Below are 20337 nucleotides of genomic sequence, written 5' to 3' on the forward strand. Positions count from 1 at the left end.
GGATTTGATGTTCCATTAATGAGCCCAACATATGGGGAGGTAGAAAGCGAATGGCTCATGGTTGTTTTTTATCAACAGTGTGACTTTTCCTCACGCATCTCTAGTATGGTGCAGCCCCGGGAGCCACATACACAGCATCACCAGCCAGATGTCAGATATGTCCAGATGTTGTTTGGTCAAAATACTACAGTTACTTTTAATTGAAAATACCATCATTTTAACATAAGCTTACTTTTCAGTTTCCCCATAAGGTTTTCTAGACTGGGTCTACTTACTGCCTTTTTGTCTTTTCTTCCTTTCCTAATTAAAAACTGTAAAATAAATAAATAAATAAATGAAATTTCAGGTTCTCTTAAAAACTAAAGTGTTAAAGGGAAATATTTCATTTGAAAAAATCTCAGAAGGGTTTTTGATCTAAAGCCAGCATTTCTAGTGAGAATGTTTCCATGGCTGGTTTTCACTTTTTTTCCTAAAATAAACAAAATTTCAGATCAAATTAAAAATTTCCATTCCGGTTGAAAAGCCAGTCCTTTTCTGTTGGAAAAATACTTTGATGCATTAAAAGAAAAAGCCTTTTGAAAAACACCTGACTTCTATTTAGATGAAAACTACCCAGCTGAAAATCTCAAACCCCAAAAGCATAAGATACTGAACTTATATGCAGTTTGCATTCACACTGGCAGGCAGAAATATACTTTTCTTCCAAAATGCCTTTAGCTTTTCTGTCTATTTGCAGACTTTCCTGCGTATGGATTTAAGTTTCAGGGTTCCTAATTTTTATATATACATATATATATGTGTGTGTCTATGTATATATAAAAGTCACTGTGGCTTCATATCCTCAGACTGTATGTAACTGTCTCCTCTCTTGTTCCTGGCCTTGATACTTAGGCCTTATTTGTATGGGGACATTGAGAAAAGGAGCTGGAACAAATTTGCCATAAAGTGTCTTGGGGCCTACAAACAACTACATATGTTTAAACTTGAATTATTTGTCATCTTAGGTCCAAAGAGGTAGCTCTGTCTGGAACAGAAGGAACTCTGTTTCCAAGTTGAAAAGGCACATTTGCACACCTTGTCGTTAATGTACCATGTTTAGTAAAGTTTATGTTTCATGAGGTAAATCAGGAAACAATGACATTTCAAAATCTACAGAGATTTAAAGAAGTGCTCATGTGCCCCAAAGTTCTTTTTCTCCTTCCCCACAACTTTATCAGCTGAAATCAGCTAAGAGGAGATATTACCTCTTCCTGCAAACTTCACAGCCACTGGGATTTTCAGGGCATTATGAAAGCATTTGGCTTTAAAGCAATTGCTTTAACTTTCTATTACTGTTGTATTCGGTTTTCTCCCAACGTTCAAATGTCATAAAAGAGAACATAAAGCAAGAACACTGCTCTTTTTTTAACAGCTACAAAGCAAGGTGAAACACCTCTTATGGGATTTGCACATCAGCTATTTTTTTTTCCACACCAATACAGGCAAGACACAACTGTCTGTATTCCTAATTTGCCTCTGGCCTTTTCAAACAGAGCATTTTGGAAATCATCCTTACCTTTGCAACCATAACTTAGATGTAGACAAGGTCAGTGAGGCAGTGGGAGAAGGAACAAAAAAAGATGCTGGATGTGTTGGCAAGAGTAGCTTGCCGTACCTCTTAAGACAGAGAAATAGCTAATGTTAATAATACCAAGAATACCAGATGGGAAATGAAAATCGTGCGAAAATAATTAAAAGTCTACCAAAGAGTATTCATAGACAACAATAGTTGCAACATTGAGTGTCTTGCTCCAGTGTAAAGACATCTCAGTGGGTTTCTCCTTCTGAGAACTTCTGAAGGCAAAGTTCTTGGAGCCACCACCATTGGGCTGTTTAGTGACAGCTCCAAAACAAGTAGAAATGGGATGCAGCTTCACTGAAGCTCCAGTACTTGCTGGGTTGTTCCTCCTGTCCTGGATCATACCTTCCTCTCTTGTTCTTCATCCTAGGGAAAATACTGTGGGGGCTGTGTTGACACTGGCTTGTGTTGTTTCTCCCTCCATACCTGATCTTCATGATATGTAAAAGGGAAAAAAAAACTTTCCACTACTGCAGCACCAACAACTTTTGTGTGGTAAAATTATTCTGCCCTTTTAGGAAGGGGCCTTTTCATGCACTTTGTTTTCAAACAAAAGCAGCATGCAGAAGACAAAGACTTTCATACTCCTCTACCTGGTCTGAGCTGTGAAGGTCAAACTGTTTCTCAAGTCCATGGACTGCTCTCAAGCCGTGACTGAAGCTTGTCAGCTGGCTTGGGGGCTGCTGGATAATTTGGAGCCCTGGCTGGGGAGAAGGCAAACATCACAAAATCCTAATCTCCCTGCCTGGTCCTCCCCCAGTACCCAACAGTGTGATCAAATCCATCAGTGAGTCCTTTCTCAAGCCCCCCTCTACTCTACTCTACTCTACTCTACTCTACTCTACTCTACTCTACTCTACTCTACTCTACTCTACTCTACTCTACTCTACTCTACTCTACTCTAAACTCAGCTCCACTCCACTCCACTCCACTCAGCTCTCCAAGGTCCCATGGTGGCAGTTCTCTTTTACATAACAATTTTGGAATTTGGGCCACTTGGAGTGTAATGGTTTGAGATGATTCCCCACTTAGAAGTGCTAATCTTACTCCAGCTGCTGCAGGAGAAGTCTACAGGAGTAGTTCAGACCAGATGTCCACATTTTACATGGCTGTAGTTGGGTGAGGTGAGAGCCCATCCCAGGTATTGCCGTGATGTGCTTGGCATAGAAACAAAATGTCAACTTCTTACGTTTGCTGCTCACATTTCATGAGGCTGCCTAATGAGGAGTGTCTTACACAATTACTGAGCTTAGTTTTAGTTATAATTTTATTTTTTAAAAATTGTCTCTTTATTGGAAATTGTACCTCCTCAGACAGCACCAGATTTGTGTATCTGATGCCTCAGAAAGGTGGAGCTATGTGGACAGATTTTGAAATGAAGCTTTAGTCTTTTCTTTTTGTTCCCAGTTGGAAGAGAATCAACATTAATATTGACAAGGTTTTATAAAAAACACAGTGCTTGGGGACTTGGGGTGGTGGTTTTCTAAGCTGTTTTCCACCTGTACTGCCATTCTGAAGCTTTCCCTGGGGATCCTAAGACATTTTGCCTGGTGAGGCTTGAACTTCTTTTGCTGCTCTTGGGAGCCTCTCAGCTGCCATTGCCTCTAGGCTCTTTGCTTAGAGCACTGAGCCGTGTTACTAGGAAAAAAAAGGCAGAACCAGCACTTTTGCTAAATTTTAGATGAAGATGGGCTGATTTTGTATCAGTATTAGAAATTTACTCTGATCTCCAGCAATAATAATGTTGAATTCTGTCAGATCTAAGGAGTACCTCTGTAAGCACATGTTGCACACAAGAAGAAAGAGTGACATTCAGCCATTCCTCTAATAATTTGGGGGAGTGTTTCTCCCATGTGTAACCAGCTTAGTTATCTCCAAAAAAAATATAGTAGGATTATGTTAATTGTTTACAGCACTGCTGGGTGGGACCTGAGCTGGACAGAGCAGCAGACTTCCATCGTGAAAGATGTTAAGCAAGGCAGAAATACACCAGCTGAGGAGTTGTCCGGCTTTATTCTCTCCCCCCATACACATTTCATTGGTACAAAGATAAAATTGGAAAAGGCATTTACAATGGGAAGCAGAATGGAAAAATTCAAATTGAGGCCAACCAAAAGGGGAAAAAAAATCACCTGCCAATAAAATTGACACAATGGGAATAATTGCAAGTTCAGGGTAAAAAAAATACATTCTGACTGTGTTCTCCACAGCATGGTCTCTTCTCTCAGAGCAGAATGAGAGAATTTATTGAGGTCATTCATCCCCTGGTAATTTGGCTACTGTAATATATTTCACAAGTGAGAGGAAAATAGCCAGAGGAGACAGCATGTGTGAATCCAGAGCACTGGGGGAGGAGGTTTATCCAAAATTTATAGCCGCAAGCAAGGATGTGGCTTCATAATTCACAGTCACTCTCTTTCCCGTTAGCATCAAGAAATCTGTCCCGTTAATGGCCTGTGTTAAACATCCCAGTGCAAATTCAAATCTCGGTGATTGTGGTGTAAAATCCTCTGAGACTGATGGGTTCCGTTTGGATTAAAACCATGACCTTCTCCACATTCAAAAGGTATTTTGGGTGAACTTGAGTTTTCACAGGATGAAATGCTTTTTTGGAAATACCTAGAAAATGAATGTGTATGGAGTAATGTAACTGGACATAGACTAGTCCATGGATGAGTTTGAATGAGTTTCTCCATGTAGGAAAGAAGGAGTGTTTGCAGCGTGGATAATCTGTTCTGCTCGCAGGGCTGCCCCACGCTGCACAGCCCGTACCAAGGTCAATCTCTTTTGGTTGTGGCTGCCTTCTGCTGCTCCATGGGTCCTGAAATGAGATTTCTCTTCTCCACCTAAAACCCGGAAAAAATGTGTTCTTCCTTCTGCACTGCCAGGTCTTGATGCAAGCTGGCCTGCTATTCATCTTCTATGTGTGACACAGGGAATTCTGCTTAAGCACTGTTTTCCCTTGATGACTGGGAGAAGAGCCTGTCTTGCCGCCACACCAGATATCAAGATGTCAAGACAAGAGATTAAGAGGTACCACCATTTCCAAGACCCAGGCCAAGAACACAAAGAAACTGAGATGGGATATCTGGGATATAAAAACATCAGAGACAAATAAAAAAAAAATCTGATAGCACAGATATTTTTTGTCATGGCATTAAATTTATCCCATATTATTTTTCCACAGAGCAACACCCTCAATAAATGCACTGAAGCCATGTGCGAGTTGCAGTGTCTCAGCATTTGCCTGTAGACTGTAGGACATCTCTGTTTCACAGTAGGGTGGCTTTTCCCTTGAGGATACAATGACTTGGCAAGCAAGGCTTCTTCAAAGCTGTGTTTAGTAAAAGTGTTTGGTGAAAGGTTTGAATAAGAAACCTAAAACATGGGAGAATAATACTCTCAAAGGTGGACAAGGCAAAGGATGACAGGCTGTCAATCTTTTGATGTATTTTAGTACACAAAGGTGTATTTAATACAGGTTGCAAGCGTTCCACAGTGTCAAAATGAAACATTTTCTTTGCTCCAAGTTGAGAATATATATATATAAATATAAATATATATATCTGTATACATATAAGTTGGAGTCAATAGTAGTAAAATTGAAAGGAAGAGGAGGGAAGTCTAAGCCCTACAGAATATGTAGTCTTTGGGGTTAACAAGACACCTTGGAGCAGAAAATAAAAATGGAAACCAGTCAAGTGCAGACCAAACTTGGATTTTACAAAATAAACCACTCAATATTTTCTTTCTAAAATTATTACCAAAAAATGTCGCATGAATAACACCTTCCATTAAATGCACATTTTTTTTTTTTTTAGTTGAAAAGGTCTGCCTCTGGAACCAATTATACAGGAAGTCAGACAAAATTGCTCAGTGGTGCTTTTTGGTCTTAAAATATCTATTCATTAAAGCTTTGGTTTCCAGCCTGCACATCCCTCCTGCACAGCGGCCTCTGTTTGATAAGATTATAACTATTAATTAAGTCATGCTAATAAGGACAGCAAGAAAGAGTTTTCCCATCTCTCCCACTATATTTCAAGTGCTGCCAATGTCAGCTCTCCCTTGTATCTGCCTCCAGCTTTGCTGTCTGCCGCATTTCTTTGGCAGGGGGAGGAGGGCTTCAAGCAGCAAGTCATAAATTGCCAGACATCCTCATATTAACAGGATGATCCCCCGTTAGAAGAGGATTTCCCCTCGTCTTGTGAGTGGGAGTAATTGTTCCGTGGCTCCTGGTTTCTCTTTGAAGCACATGGGAAAGGAGCATCCTCTGTTGCAGCCCAGCTGTGTTACAGGACCAGCAGCGGAGGAGGGAGCTGCAATGCCAGCAGCGATGCCCGTGCTGCCTGTCCAGCCTGCCGCCCTTCTCCTTGGAGTCACTGCTTGACAGACTGAGCAAAAAGATGGCCTTGAGTCCCTCTCAAAAGGAGATTTAATGTTCCTGCCACATGGGACAGAGAAAATGTGAATGCAAGGTGAAGGATACAGTCCTAAAACATACACCTCAGTTTCCTCAACATTTCAAGGGTGACAGCATCATCGAACAGGTAACTCAATGATCCCAAAAATCATGTGGTCCACCTTCATCCAATTCCTTTCTCTTGTCTGAGGTGACAAGCTGTCCATTAATGTTTGCTGTATTTCTGCCTTGCATTGCTACACCAGGCTCTTCTCTTCCTTTCTCTTCTTGAAGCTCCTTGGGCCATCTCTCATCTCTCTTTAGAAACGCATGATTTAACTGCGAGCTCCATCAGGGCCTCTAGGTGCTGTCACACTACAAATATATACACAAAATTCCCCCCCCTTTCTATGTTTTTAAGTTAGTCCAGTGGTCTGAGGTTTAATTCATTAATAAAAGAAACTTGGATCACCGCAATGGCAGGGCAGCTAGCCCTGTCCTTGTGGCAGGAAGCAGCACGCAGCTTTCCTTTCAAAAACAAACAAGCAAAACTGAGGAGAAAGTTCTCCTCTGCAGCATCCCTGGGAAGCGGTGGAACATTTGAGTAAGGTCTGTGGGGACTGCTGTCTCCAGGTCTGAGGGGTGGAAATGCTCTGAGGACTTTCTGCTCTATTTTTCCCCGTTCTGGCCAACTTCCTATGTATAGGATAAAAATAAGCCCAAAGACCTCCTCCTTCCGTCCATTTCATTAAAGACATCCCTCTGTGTAATAACAAAACAGGCCCAGAGGAAGCGACACAGACCGAAATACAAGCACGATAATTTTCCTAACACAAATAAGCAGGGAGAGGAACTCATCTAAGGAAACAAGTGAGTGAAGGCAAAGCCACAGATGAGCAAACGATGAAGCCAAAAGCTATGCTTAGGCGATGCAAGCCTGCCTCTTGCACGTCTCCTGAGCCATCCCCGCCTGGGAAAGGCTGAGCGGTCACCTCACGTGGGCCTCCACAGGAAGGGAGGCATGGGCCTCCTCGATAGGAAGAGTCTCCTTGTTCTCAGCAGGGACCTGGACTGACTCTTAACCAGCCTAACAGGGTCTTTAATAGTGCTTCAGAAATGCCGGGCAAAGCCAAGAAACAGAAAAGCACAGGTTAATGGAGTGGATAGAAGAAGTCCTCCAACTCCATAAGAAAATGGTTGGGCTCACTTCACTCTATTATTTGCCATTTGGAGGCACTGAGACTGCCGTTCTTCCAAAATAACCCTCAGCCCAGATGTTTATTTGTCTAGAAACTCACAGTGGATATTTGCAGCACGTTGTAGTTCTGTTTGAAAAGCTTCAATCATCAAATCAAGAAGAGGGAAAACAAAAGCAGATCTCTCAGCTGGCCGGTCCCCCACTGCAAGTAGGAAGCAAAGAAAACAAACCATTTGCGAACAGACCGGAGGCTGAATGTTTCTTGCTGTAAATGATCGGTGAATATCTCTGAACACTAGATCAGTCCAAGGAAGCCAAGATCAGTTTGTGAATGACTTGTTAAGTTAAAACGAACCATATTCATAATAAATAGTCTTTGAAACCATTCTTTCATGCATGATCCATTTTCACAAAGTCGTTTTTGTAGGTAAACAGCCAGGCCCTTGCTGCCCAGGAAGTCAATGGCAGAGATAAGGAGGAGACCTGAGGCTATGTCTGTTTTAGAAAATTAAACACGGCCGGGACCACTCTATAGCCTGCAGGCCAACTGGCACAGAAATTCCTGCATCCATTCATTAAACTCTCCTGCTTTCCAAAACAGAGTGGCTCTATCCAAGCCACCAGCTGGAAATGGTCCTTGGCTGTGCTGGTTGCCGAATTGTGCCTCTAAACTGTCTGGAGGGATGCTAGTGAGCTGAGGCCAAGAGCGTGCAAGGGACCAGTCTGAGGATCGAAAGTATTGCAAGCAAATTAAAGCACCTGGGAATGCTCCTCTGTGTGGTATAATTCTTTGTAGTGTGGACAAAGCCTAAGAGTTTGATGTCATGCCTTGAAGGGGCATTGCTGCAGCCATGTCAGCTTAGCCAGAAACCTTCATTGGTGTCTTGGCTCCACAAATCAGCTTTGGGGATATGAGGAGAAACTGGTTAGAGTTTGACAGGCCTGAAGGCCTCACATCTGTGTTTTCCTTTACAAGTGTCCTACTGCTGAAAGGGACACATGGAACGTGGGTATTTGTAGACAGGGGTTCAAACCCCATGGATGCTAGAAAGAAAAAATGTATAATCCTTGAAAAGCGAGAAGTTTAGGCATCTTTGCTGGGAACCTGTCTGATGCCTCATCCCTGTTAACCAGCAAGTTAACAGGCAACAAAGCTCGTACTTCACATTAACAGTCCTCTTAGGGAATGTCTCAGTGGCACAACCACCAATTAACTGGGGAAAGAATGGGAGGGGAATACAAATCTTTGATGTCCCCACATTTCCCGCAATGATCATTAAATTAAACCACTGAACGCCCCCCACACCCCCCAGGGCTGGCCAGGGCAACGTGTTTGCCTCAGCAGGCTTTGTGAGATCCCTCATTTCCTCTGGCTTAATGAATTATGCAAGTCAAGAGGGGCTGGACAGAAAGGTGTGAATAAGAAGCCTACTAATTCCCTACAGTAATCACCTGCAAAAGTGTTTAGGAACAGCATCTATCAGGCACTAAAAAGAGAAAAGGAGACTGCAAGGGTAAAATTATCTATAGCTCTTCAATACGAGACAAGGGGAATTCTGAGCCAGGGAAGTGTCACCTTGACATGAATCTACTCCGGGCACTGAACACACAGCAGTCATCAAATTGCTTGCTTGCAGTCCCAGGGTTTCTGCTGCTCATATGGCATGCACCTGCACTTTGCTGGAAACCCATTTCAATGCACGTGAGAGAGTCCCAGCTTCAAAGCAAGCCTTGTGATTTTTGGTTCCTGTGTGTGAGAAGGGTATTAATAAACGTTGTATTAATAGATCATCTGCTTACACGCTTCCCGTCCTGAATAAAGGACATATTGGATAGAACCCCTTTTCCCTGTACCTTCAGGTTTCTTGGTTGTTTATAGTAAGAGGCAAAGGCAAGACGGCAACGGTAGAAATTGTAATCCAAATAAATAGAAACTCAGACCTTAACATGGGGAGAGTTTGGAAACCAGTTCATAACTGAATTACAGAACATAGCTGGATAATTGCTCTCTAAATTGGCTGAATCCAAGCCCAAAATCGAACATTCATCCTTGAAGTTTGTGGAAGCTGGGAATCAGAGCCAAGTTGTTGTTTTTTTTTTAACTCCAGCTTGGGTTAATGGGCCTCCTAAGCCATTTTATTAGGGTGGCAAACCTTCCTCATTTGCCTTTTACATAAACGGGCCTCAGTCCCCATCACCCTCAAGGTGATACCTCCAGAGGAGAGGAGCCAAGCAGTGTCCCAAGAACTGGATGTGTCCTGTCTCCATGGATGACATTCTCTTCTTTCTGCGATCTGCTGAAAGGCTGGTGACTGTCTTTTCCAATATCCCCTTTTTCATGAATCTCCATATGAATAGATTGAATAAGGATGGTACTGGACAATTACAATTCCTTTCATTGTCCAGCCTTTCTCGGAAATAGTAAAATCCTTCTGTTGATGCCATCTTTGTTTTAAGACTCCACAGGACTTTACTGTGAATCATTTCAGGATAAATAATAGAGTTGTATGGAAAATTTTAAACCGTTTTTCCTCAGAAAAACACAATTTCTAGTAACCAAAACATTATGGAGCAACGTTGGTTTCAGTTAATCTCCTGACTCAAAGTATGTCAAAAAAATAAATTACTGAAATACCATATTCTGTCATAAAAGAAAAAAAAATGAGTATTTGCTTTGAGAAAATTGGACTCAGTAAAGTAATATATATAAATATATATAAAGCAAATTAACAAAACAAAAAGTTTCATAATTACTGACATCAAAAATTTCATTTGGTGCAATTAAAACATAAAACTATTACTTTTATTTTCTCAGTTTTTTTGTTGTTTGTTTTTTTTTTTTTGGTGGTGGTGGTGGTGGTGCTGTTGTTTTGTTTTGTTTTTAATCTTGGTTGTTTGTATCTATGTGGTAGGGGGCTGGACTGAAGTATGTGAAATATTGTAACATAACATAATTTATTTTCTGCCCAGCTGTAATATGGACCTACTTTAGGGCAATGCTAATAATTGTGCTTATAACTACACCTCAAGGGAAAGTACAGGGAAGGATTCATTGGAAAGAAAAACTGGTCTCAGAGAAAATAAAAGTGTTTAGCTGGCATTTGGCAGCACAATCAGTGCTGTCTCACATTGAGGGAAACTGCAATTGTCATAACATGCTGACTTTGGGGGCTTATTCCTGTGCATTGCCAGGAGGTCTAGCATCTTTTGAAGTCAGTTTGCTTTCTCTAATGTAGCAAAATTCATCACTAATCACGGATATGCATGTCCTGCTGGCATCTTTGATCTTCAACTTTTCTATCCTTTTTGCTCTCCCTGCTTATTGGTCATAATGAATTATGGCAGCAGTATGCTATATATTGTCCAAAACCCTTTAGCCGTCCAACACATCATGGAAAGTTCCCAGGAAAGCTCCCTAGCTGAAAAGTAACAACTCTGCAACATAACTCTCAGCGCCATGTGCAGTAATTCATCAATAGCACTTCTTCTGTAGAAACCTATGGACAGATCAGTTACAAGAGCAGGGCTGTAATGTGACCTGCCAGATAGATGGAGATTCCCACGGAGAATTCACTGACTGCACAAAAGAGAATAGAAACTCCTCTAGTGTTTCTGCAAAGAGAAAGAACACAGCACTTGGGTTAGTCTGGGCTGAGTATAACAGAGTCCCTCTCCACTCCACACCAGACTACAGCATAACTAGCGTTCCTAGGAAAAAAAAAAAAAAAAGAGAGAGAAGCAAAATGAAATGAAGTATATATATATATATACATATATACATATTTATACTTCATACATATATAGATATTTATATATATATATATTAAAAAAACAAAACAAAACAACAACAAAGAAAACACTTTCCTTTAGGAGTTCCTGTGACATATTAAAGAAAATAATAGGCATATGACTGTTCCATGCATTAGGTTTTCTTCTGCAGTTAGTTACTCTTAGTGCTGTGTTAACAAGAGGCCACTTTATAACTGGGGAGTCTAGCCAGGATACAGCCTGACATTTACTTGAGGATCCTTCTGAGATAATGTGCAAGACTCACCCTTTGTTTTACTTCTCTGTATGCAATGTGCATGAACGTTCCTCTGAAAAATCATGCCAGTGTATTGAGGCATTACCTATTTTTATTACAAGCGTTTTCATTTTAGAGGAGTTTTTGACTCTAGGAAGAAATGAGTACTTCACATTTTTGCATCTTAAACTTTAACAGGCTCAGGCTGCAGCATGGTGTGCCTGTGACGGTCAAGACTACTTGGTAAAGGGACGCTGATCCCAAAGTCTTAGTAAAAAGTCTTAGTCAAAGTAAGGGAGGTATGTATGTTGAGAAATGTAGAACTTCTTTCTAATGTTTTTATTCTTCTTATGATTTCCCAATCATGAGGGTGACCCTAAATATGCAGAAGGAAATCATAATTCACAAATCTTTTAGAACATTTTGAAGAAAACTATGTTAAATTAATATGGGCTAATGCAATGCATTTAGATTATGAAAGGCTCAAACAAACAAACAAACAAACAAACAAAAAGCCACACACACACACAAATAAAAACAACAACCAAACCAACCAAAAAAACAACCCTGAGATCTCATCTCTTCGGCTTAATATTCTGGCTAAAAACATACAGAATTAAGAGTCAATTTACTTGATAGAGGGAGGTCACATGAAGTTCCATACAGATGAGTGTTGCTCAACATATTCATAATATCTGGGAAAGAATGACTCATGAAACAACAGAGTTTATAGATGATAGGATCTCATTTGGATCTCATGACACTGAGTGATACTCTTTGTTGATGAGATCTCATGGCACTGAAAGAAATTCAGTGTTGATAAATGTAAAGTAATGAATGTGGGATAAAAATAACCCTAATTATACATATGTTATAATAGACTTAATTAGCTATGACTGTTAACAGACATCCTGGGTTTTGTGGATAGTTCTTTGAAAACATTAACACAGTGCTCAGTTATAAAAAAAAAAAAAAGGCCAATAAAGCACAAGGGAAGAGAACAAAGAACAAAACAGAAAACACTGTTATTTCATAGTAGAAATCTGGACTTATTCCTGCATGTCTCGACTAAGGCGTGTCTTCTAGACAGACCTCCTTGAAAGAATACAGCTGAACTAGAAATTGTACGTAGAAGGAAGTGAAGCAAATGCACTCTCTCGCTGTCCAGTTCTTCTGGTCTTTTTTTTTTTTTTTCACTGGATTAACAGGACATCAGGACTCCCTCAACACAGTTTTGGACCAAAACTGGGCAGAGGTACTGGAGAAAACAGGAGGACTTAGGACCTTGACCCTGATGCCCTTCTCCCCCAGCATCTCTGTTAGCAGCCTTGGCAGGGCACATTCCCCTGCCATGCAACATAGCCATGGCCACCACAAGTGTAGGTTCTACACTAAGTAACAACACTGGGATTCTTGAGGTTTGGATTTACTGTATAAATTACATTGCTTCTTTACCTGATAAATTACATTACTTCTTTACTTACTTTGCGTTAGTATTTATTCTGTGCTGGGACCACAATAAACACCAACCACTCCAGAAGAGACAGCAGTAAGTGGCAAAATTTTGTCCCTACAAGATATTACTACTCTCCTCTCTGGCCCATGAAACACAGCTAAGGAACCTTCACTCTCTCCCCTAAAGCTGAATAATTTCTTAAGAAAGTGCAAGATTTTATAAAATGAAGAGCAGGTAAAGAATAGAATAGGATTTCAGAGCCAGAGGGTAGAGTTGTGTAAAAGGGAAATGTGAGATTTAAAAAGAAAAATGTGACTGGAGAAAGTTGTTGAAAAACATTTGCCAGATGACGGAACTAGTGGAAAGCAGATAAAGACTTTCATATAAACAAAAATGTTCACAAAATTATTCACTATTTTTCCAATATCCTTCATAGAAATCTTTTTTCCCCACAGATAAAAATCTCCAGATTTTTCATATTAGCACACTTCTTCCATTCTTTTCCTTGCCACGATTCTTCTTTACTCTGAATACGGTAGACACTGAGGGCTTGTTAGTGTAAAAATATCTTCAGTCAAAAATTTTGCTGACAATGGTATGGCGAAATTTCCTCTTCATCCAGTTAATCATGTAGCTCTTGCGCCCTGACAAGGAAGACTGTACACATGTGTAAAACTTGCTTCCAGTGAGTTCTTGTTTCCAACAAGTTTTGTGCTGGATCTGCCATCTTTCCAGGGATTTATGGTAAATGCATCAGGACTGCATTAGAATCCAGAAGCAAAAGATGCCACAGAAAAGGCGCATTCCTAAAGATTTTTAACATATGGTGAGAGAGAGAAAGTAGAAGAGGGGAAATACATCAGAGCACTCTAGGTAATAAACAATGAGAGAAAAATGAAAGGGATGCTCTCACAGGGATGCTTTAAACGCTACAGGTTTAAATGCCAAGACCAGAACTAAAACTTCTGAAACAGTCTTTGGCAGTGGGCACTTGAAGGAGAAATAGCCCAGTAGATCTCCCGCTGGTTTGGTTCATCAGGCCATGACATGCCCAAAATCAATGAAACCTCCTGGAGTTCAGAAGTAGGCTGTTAGTTTTGCTGCTGCTGGTGGGCTTGGTGCTACTGTAGGGCCCTGGTCAGTGTGACCCTAGAGTCAAATCCAAGCTGACCACATGGCCTTGGGCCACATTTTCTACTCACTGGTGTAGTCTTGTCCTCAAATTCCCTTGAGGTTGAGCCCTTCATATATAAAGTGTGCAAGCAGACCTGTCCCACCCATGCAATTCTACAGAAGCAAGGGCAGCGCGCTAGGCCATACATCATCCCTGGCAGGGTTGTGCTTGCAGTTTGCACAGCTTGCTCCAGAACAGATGGGGGAGGTTTCTGCCCGCATCCCCAAGCTCAGAGCAAGAGAGGAATATTCAGATTAACAGAAAATATTACAGTCAACATATTTCAACAATGATCTTCCCCCAGGGAGGCATGCGGTCCAGTTCAGGGAAATGAGAAAGAGTGATTTTTTTGTTTAATTTTAAATTTCAAGTAATAGCAGTTTTCTGGCTTCTTGTGCAGGTCACTAGCAACACTCCCCAGTGACACACGTTTGCAGTTCCCACATCTCTGACTCACTTGACTGTAATATAACCTGAAGTAAAATCCACTAAGACCTGATGTGCATTTGCACGAAGGCCTCTTTTTCTTTTCCAGTAGTATGAACTAGTCTTAATTTGGGCATAAATGACAAAGCCTGCACATTACAAATAGGTATGAGTGAAAATAAGATCCAGCCTCATCAGCGTGTATGTCATCGCAGCAGGGAAGGACATGAGACTTTGGGTGAAAACCGTAACACCTGTAAGGGAAAAGAGGTGGAGAGGAGAAATGGGAATAGGCAGAAATAAATCAATGCCAAAGCAGAGCTAGAACATGTGTGTTCCTGAAGGCACAGGACTGAAATCCTAGGTTAAGATTAGCACAATGGAAAATCAGTAGAGCATAAACAAAGTGACTTAGGGACTGGATGGCTGACAGCACCAGAAATGTTAGGCACAACTGCTTAGTGCTGCTCTGGCCATTAATGGCGAGTCCTCACTCCATGAAGGGATCCCACTGAGGCTCTGTAGGAAGAGCTCCAAGGCTTGATACACTTCTGCATTTCTTTCAGTGATCTCTGGAAATAATTGGAGCATCACTACTACTAACATGCTTAAGGATCTGTGTCGGGCTAACTAATGAGGAGAACGTGAGTGACTATGACCTATGGTTCATTTGATAAGCCAGGTCAGTTCAGGGAAAATGCTCAAAAATTATCTGAATGTGATAGTACAGGTTCAGGAACAAAGAACACAGGCCATATTTGCAGTAGGGATTGTTTCCTGCCCCAGGTAAAGACTTCATTAAGATGCTGCCTACAGGAGTTGCAGGTGTTTTGCTCCTGGGCAGGGTGTGATTGTGAATGCTTTCATGGCCTCAATTTTAAATGTGGTTGGGATGGAAAGGGGTACAGGTCACTGAGCACCTGCGAAGAGTTCTCCAGTCTGATTGCCTTTCATGCCTTAGTCTATCAGTGACATCAGGAATTTAAGCACTTTGCTCTGCTTAAGCTAGGTGCCAAGCTTTTCCACTTTTAACACAGATATCAAGAAGGAAATTTGAGGCACAACTGCTTAGTTTTTCTCCGGGAAGGCAACAGCAGAGCACAAAAAAATCGTGGTGAGAACTGGAGGCCCTTCTCAGCCCAAGGCTCTTAGGAAAATCGTCAGAGATTCTTGTATGGATAATGGTATTTTTATCTGGGAGGAGGGTCACCCATGAGCGCCATGGAGACCTGTGATAGCAACAGATTTATAAACGATTTTGAAAAGGAAATGAATAGTGAGTTGGTGACATTCATTGATGACATAGTAATTCCAAAAAGACAAACTTGTCTGTGAAGAACTGCAGAGGAAGCTTATTACACTCCGAGATTGGTGTTAAAATAACAGATGAAACTGAATACAGATAAAGGCACAGTGGGGAAAAAACACTCTAACTTCACATATAAAATGATGGGCCTGGAGCTGACCACTGCCATTCAGAAATGAAATCAGAAATTAACCCCATATGACAGCTCAAATGGCTGCTGAATTCTTACTACTATGCAAAATAGTGAATTGAATGTTAGGAATTATTAGGAGTAGAGAAACATTATTACCCAACTCTGTTATAACATGGATATAAATCCATGGAACACCTGCATCTTGACTAGTATGTGCAGTTCTCAAAGAGGTTATAATAAATGAGAGAATGGTGGTGAGAAGGACGAGAGAATATGAGGAATCTTCAACCTTTAGCAACTGACAGGGGATTAGATAGAGTTGTATAAAATGAGTGGTGAGGAGAAATTGAATGGTCTTCATTGTTCGTTGTATATTCCTCTACAAAAACAATGGCGTATCAAAGCTAGCAGTTGGCAAACCCAAAGGAAAGAAGAGGAGGGACTTTTTGTTTGTTTGTTTTCCAGAGGACACACAGCTAAGTTGTGAGACTTGCCAACAGGATACTGCAGATGATGAAAGTTCACATCAAGGAGAGACTGGACATTTTCGTAGAAAAGAAATCCCATTTGCTTTACTAAGTACAAAGACATTCACTTCCTGAGCCATAAATTGTTGGTGTGTAAAAAAGTAACCCAGGGAAGTGTTGGTATGTGCTTGGCACAGTGTGCTTTGCCTGCTCTAGGCTAGACCCTGCTCTTGAGTTACTTACTCAAGGGAGGAACATTTGTACTTGGACTCCTTATCCTGATGATCTGAGCCTGATGCTCAGAGATATTCCTGGGACATGGGAAATTAGGGACAGTCCCCTGAAGCTTAGTATCCTGGTTTTCCATCTTCAAGGTATGCACTTTGCTCCCTAAACTGCTGTGCCAAAGGTGGGCACCAATCTCATGTTTAACTGTTTCGGACATTTCCAGCAGTGTATAGGAGTCCCACTGCTTAAACCTGGCCTGGTGCCACATGCCAGAACAGGCACTTCTCAGCATATGTGTGACTGAAGTTTTGAAGAAACTCCAAGACAAACACAGAGATGCCTTCAACATTAGATGCCTAAGAAACAATCCACTTGGAGTGAATTCCACTCTGACAGCCCAAGCTGTTGAGCTCACTGAAAAAAGAGACTGAAAGAGATATGATTGTAACACATGAATGAATACCTCTGAGTGAAGAAACACCAGATACTAGCAGACTTTATAGTCAAAAACGGAAAGGCACAACAAGAACTGAAAACCAGAGAAATTCCAATTAGAAATAAGGTACAAATTTCTAACAGTGACTGTGGTTAACCACTAGAACAAATTACCAAAGGGAAGTGGTGGATTCTCCATCACTTAATATCTTCAAACTAAAAGAGGATGTCTTACTGGAAGACCTGATTTTAGTGAGATGCAATATTTTGGGCTCAATGCAGGAGACCTGGGTGTATTTCAAATGTTTCAGATATTCCTAAACTCAGGTTAAAGGATCTTTTTGTCCATTCAGGCCTTTTCCTTCACCAACAGAACTCCTGCAGGATTCTGTTGTATGCAGAGGGACTACAGACTGAACTAAAAGGGCTGAAGTACGAACAGAGCTGGATTAAGTAGCCCTTCTCCACCAGGAAAATCCCCATAAAAATAGCTCAGAGAGAGTTAAGCTTTCAAAGACCAGCCTATCAAAAAGCAATCACAATAAAACACTTTAGAAAATTACACTGCTAAATCAGTTTATAGACAGAAACACAGTTAATATTTCTCTAATGCCCATAGCGTAGACCCATTTGTCCCCAACACTTTTACAGCGAACCAGAGAACTGCAATTTCATGTGCTGTATTAATTCCCAAAGCAAATGGAAAAAGTACAGATGGCCCATACATGGCCAGGAAACCACTTCCCACCTCTTGCTTTCAGTCCACTAACCAACACAAGTGCCTTCCCTCAAAAGCGTGGTGCAACAACTCGCTGCTTCTCTGTCTTCTTATATATTTCATGGCAGTACTCTGTTGGTTTTTTTTCCATTGCAAATGTCACCACAAAACTCATAGCTACGGCCTTTTCAAACCACAGTACAGCAGCACCACCTACGAGTACCTCTTGTGCTCACCTTAAAGAAGGCTTCATGCTGTTCAGGCTAAAGGACTTACTGTAATTATATCTATGGTAAAGATCTGTGATGAATTATGCAATCCTTGTATCTACAGATGAATCATACCAATGGATCAGGAGGGCGTGGGGTCAGAGTCAAGCTCAGAAATGGAAAATGCATACTCCAGTGTTTTAAAATGTTTAGCTTTAAAGTGGCCAAGATTTCAGAATTTCAAGCATATTTTTTTAATCTTTGTTTAAGCCGGGATTTGGGGAGGGGATTGGTTTTGGTATTTAGATTATTATTTTTTCTGTAACAGGATTATTCTTTTCAGTAACTGTTAAGTCGCCACAAGCTTGTTGCCTTTTCTGTGCAGGAATCAGTTAAGCATCACAGATAGGGAAATATTATTATAACCATTTTACAACCCATTTTGGCCAAGAATAGGACCAGGAATGCTGACTCTCAGTCACCTGCTTTCACAGCTAAACTAATAAATGGGGTAGAAAGCTAATAAATGAGGGCACTGTGTACATTAACCCTCATATAATAGCACTTATCCTATGCTTGCATTATATGCAGGAGGTCAGAGGAGATGATCAGAGTAGTCCCTTCTGGCCACAAAGCCAAGGAACCTATTTTTAAACATGAGGCAACATTCAATAACCTGCATCAGCTTTGATTAACTGTTCTGCAAGATTGAAAGCAACGCAACCAGAACTAACGTGCACTGTGGGCAAAAAAGACGTCAAAGCACAGCTCATGATGGCAAGGTTTCTAGTGCATAAATACTGAATGGGAGTCTTGGCTGTGCAGTTCCTGCTGACCCTTTTGGAGCAGTTCATCATGTCCCCAGACCATTCTGGCTGGGGCTCTTATAGAAAGCCAGCGACAACTGAGCTCTGTAGCTTCCTTCAAGCCTTTTGGTAACCCCAACCTCTACCTCTTAAATATATAAATACACACATATATATAATCAGATACTATATATGAGCTGCTATTAAGCAACCAAGTTTTTAAAACATGCAAACAAACTTAGTACAAGCTCCATAAAACAGCTCTGCTTTTTCTGGTATTGATTTTGCTTATTTTGAAGTTAAGCATATCCATAAATATGCTCTAAGCTCCCTTGAGGTAAGTCTCATAAGGTATATTAAAAAAAAAAAAAAAAAAAAAGGAGGAGGAATTTTTTGGCAGCAATTACCATCTCAGATAACCTGCCTGGGGTTGGGAAAGTGTGCCAGCAATCTGCTCAGAAATAGCTTTCATTTGGGCTGTTTATTTTCATATGCTTTGTCTGACACTTTACTGCTGTGGCTGGGTACTTAACTGTCAGCTTCCATTAAATGCTTTGTCAGCTGTTCCCACTCCAGGCAGAAACCAAAATTATCATTCATCTCCCATTATTCATTAAAGTCAGCCCACTGGCAGGAAGCAAGCAGGATGACAAAGGAAATCATCCTTGTGCCAAATGGTGAGATTTCTTCGGGCTCCTACGCTCCAGTGCTCATCCAGTTCCTCATCCCGTCCTTCTCCTGACTGCCCCAGTCATCTGCCTTGTGTGCGTCAAGTACGTGGGGACCTGAGGGCAGCTGATCCACTTTAAAATGAAGTTAAGTGAGGCTGAACTACACTGCAGATCCAAAAATTCTGGATATTCTGAAGGAAAATACTGTGTTTGGTTCACAGTAGTTTGAACTATAACAGCATAATCATACAGGCAATTGCTTGCCTTGCTATGGCAAGATAAAAAGTACCAAATGTACGTGGGATGCTGAAGAAAATAGCACTGGGGAGGGATTCTTGCTTTGTTGTTTTATGGTGCATGGATGGGCAAATGTTAAAAAAGTGTTTAAATCAAATTTTCCAAGTTCTGATATATAAAGAGAAATAAAAGGGATCAAGCAAACCCAGAAAAGGGAAAACAAAACCTGTCATTTCAGGTCAGGTGGAACATTTTAAGATGTCCCAGACCGATCCTTCCTCTTCCAAATTTTAAAATTTAGTCCAATCCAAACCAGTGCCCCTGTCCCCTAGTACTTTAGTTCACCCTTTGAACCAGAGAATCCATTACACGTATAGCTGTAATTATGCTATGGTTTCTTTTAATAAGCAGATGTGGAACAGCATAATCACAGCCCCAGGCTACTGCCATGCTGGACTCCAGTCTGGATCTGGATGTCACATAAATTTGCCCAGTGCCTTGCCAAGGTCCCAGACATATGACGTTTCACACATTGCTGAAGGAGATCCCGTGCTTTTTAGTACTCTTTGGTTTCTCAGCAAGCAGCTGCAGGGCCCTGCCAGGGCTGCCTGCACAGCAGCGAGCTGGACCAGCACAGGTAGAGCCAGTGTGCAGCTCCCTGCTGAGTATCCCATGCTAAAAATTAGCTGATCCTAGGAAAATTACCCACTCTACCTTCATTAAAAACTGAGACCCTGCTCCTCCAGATTGCGAAGTGCTCACTTTTAATGTAACAAAAACTCCCTGAAACAAAAACAAATGTTCCTAAACAGAAGATCTCTATTGCTCTTCT

The 20337-nt window shown here is 41.1% G+C and overlaps 1 protein-coding gene across 1 annotated transcript in view; it reads left to right on the top strand.

The window, feature by feature from the left end:
- Positions 1-3441: 3441 nt before the first annotated feature.
- LOC310896887 (uncharacterized protein) overlaps positions 3442-20337 on the top strand; it is a 70691-nt gene continuing 53795 nt past the window's right edge. The window contains exon 1 of the mRNA XM_083829804.1: positions 3442-6165. Coding sequence (XP_083685930.1) covers positions 6067-6165 — 99 coding nt within the window. The 5' untranslated portion in view covers positions 3442-6066. The remainder of the gene's footprint in view (positions 6166-20337) is intronic.

Source organism: Anser anser, assembly GCF_964211835.1.
Source record: "Anser anser genome assembly, chromosome: 3".
In the NCBI taxonomy this organism is placed as follows: domain Eukaryota; kingdom Metazoa; phylum Chordata; class Aves; order Anseriformes; family Anatidae; genus Anser; species Anser anser.